The sequence below is a fragment of the Trichinella spiralis genome (genome assembly GCF_000181795.1).
Source record: "Trichinella spiralis strain ISS 195 chromosome Unknown Scfld2255, whole genome shotgun sequence".
In the NCBI taxonomy this organism is placed as follows: Eukaryota; Metazoa; Nematoda; class Enoplea; order Trichinellida; family Trichinellidae; genus Trichinella; species Trichinella spiralis.
Window position 1 is genome coordinate 1 of NW_003529194.1, and position 1,076 is coordinate 1,076.

The 1,076-nt window shown below is 36.3% G+C and overlaps 1 protein-coding gene across 1 annotated transcript; it reads left to right on the plus strand.

Annotated features, from left to right (window-relative positions):
• Positions 1–21: 21 nt before the first annotated feature.
• Tsp_14229 (hypothetical protein) lies at positions 22–474 on the plus strand (the record flags this gene model as incomplete). The annotated part of the gene is made up of 1 exon (XM_003368564.1): positions 22–474. A coding segment is annotated over one exon (453 nt), but the record flags the coding sequence as incomplete, so codon positions are not given.
• Positions 475–1,076: the final 602 nt, after the last annotated feature.

The window sequence follows — 1,076 nt, forward strand, 5'->3', positions numbered from 1 at the left end:
GTTGTGTTTGCCTTTTTTCAGCAAGCTTTGTGTGAAGAAGATGTTTGCTTTTTTGGAGAAAATGATTGCCAAAGAAAATTCCAAGATTCGGTGTCACCATGCAGTCCAGCAGCTGTGGCCACCATAATGCATGACCACTGTTACCTGTCTTCAAGTAGCGCGAAAACAATGCATGCAGCAGCTTTGGACATGTCGAGCGCTTTGTCACCTCTTTCATTCGCGGACTCCAGAGATTTTGCTCTGCTAAATTCACTGGCACCGTCTGACTCTTCTGTCGAACAATCGTCCATTTCGCCTATTTCTTTTGATACGCAGTGTGAATTGGACATGGTGGATTGGACGCAAATTTTTGCTACCGGTCAAGATGATTTTGGCTTAGAAAATAATGATGCAGCTGGAAAAGAGTGGACCGATGATTCATTGAATCTCGATTGTGATGATTTCAGTTTTGATAACATGTTGTTTTGCATTTAAGATTCTTTCTTCTTTTATTTCGAACAACAGTTAATTAAAATGCCGGTAGTTGAAAGTTTGCACATTTACTACTGCTGTTTGCATGTATTGTAAATAATTATAAGTAAAAGGTTATTTATTCTCCAAATGTTTTTTCAAGGCTGTTGCAGCAAAATGGGGTGCTTTCACCGGTGAGATCTACAGAATTTTTAGTTTTATTTTCATACTTCCGTAGTTTTGAATGAATAAAGGAAAAAACGTTATCTTTAATGTGTAGTTGAATGGGTTCTGATGAGCATACTGCATTGTAAGTAATGTTTGGATAAACGGGACCATTTCGGGTTAAGGTCGTTTATTGTTGTCGTAGTAGAGCGAAGTATATTCGCACATTTTATCAACTAATTGTTCAACTGCTGTGCTGCAAACAAGCTGCAATTATGATTATTGTTTTAATAAATAAATACTGGCAATGTAAATAAGGAAAGCTTAATTGTTATGTCGTCAATTTGACGTGTTTGTCACGACTTGAATGAAGCCCATCCAGTATTTTAGCAAACATTGAAATCCTGTTATCTCAAATAATAGTAATTAATTGAAAAATAAACTATAAAAACCGCACTTAA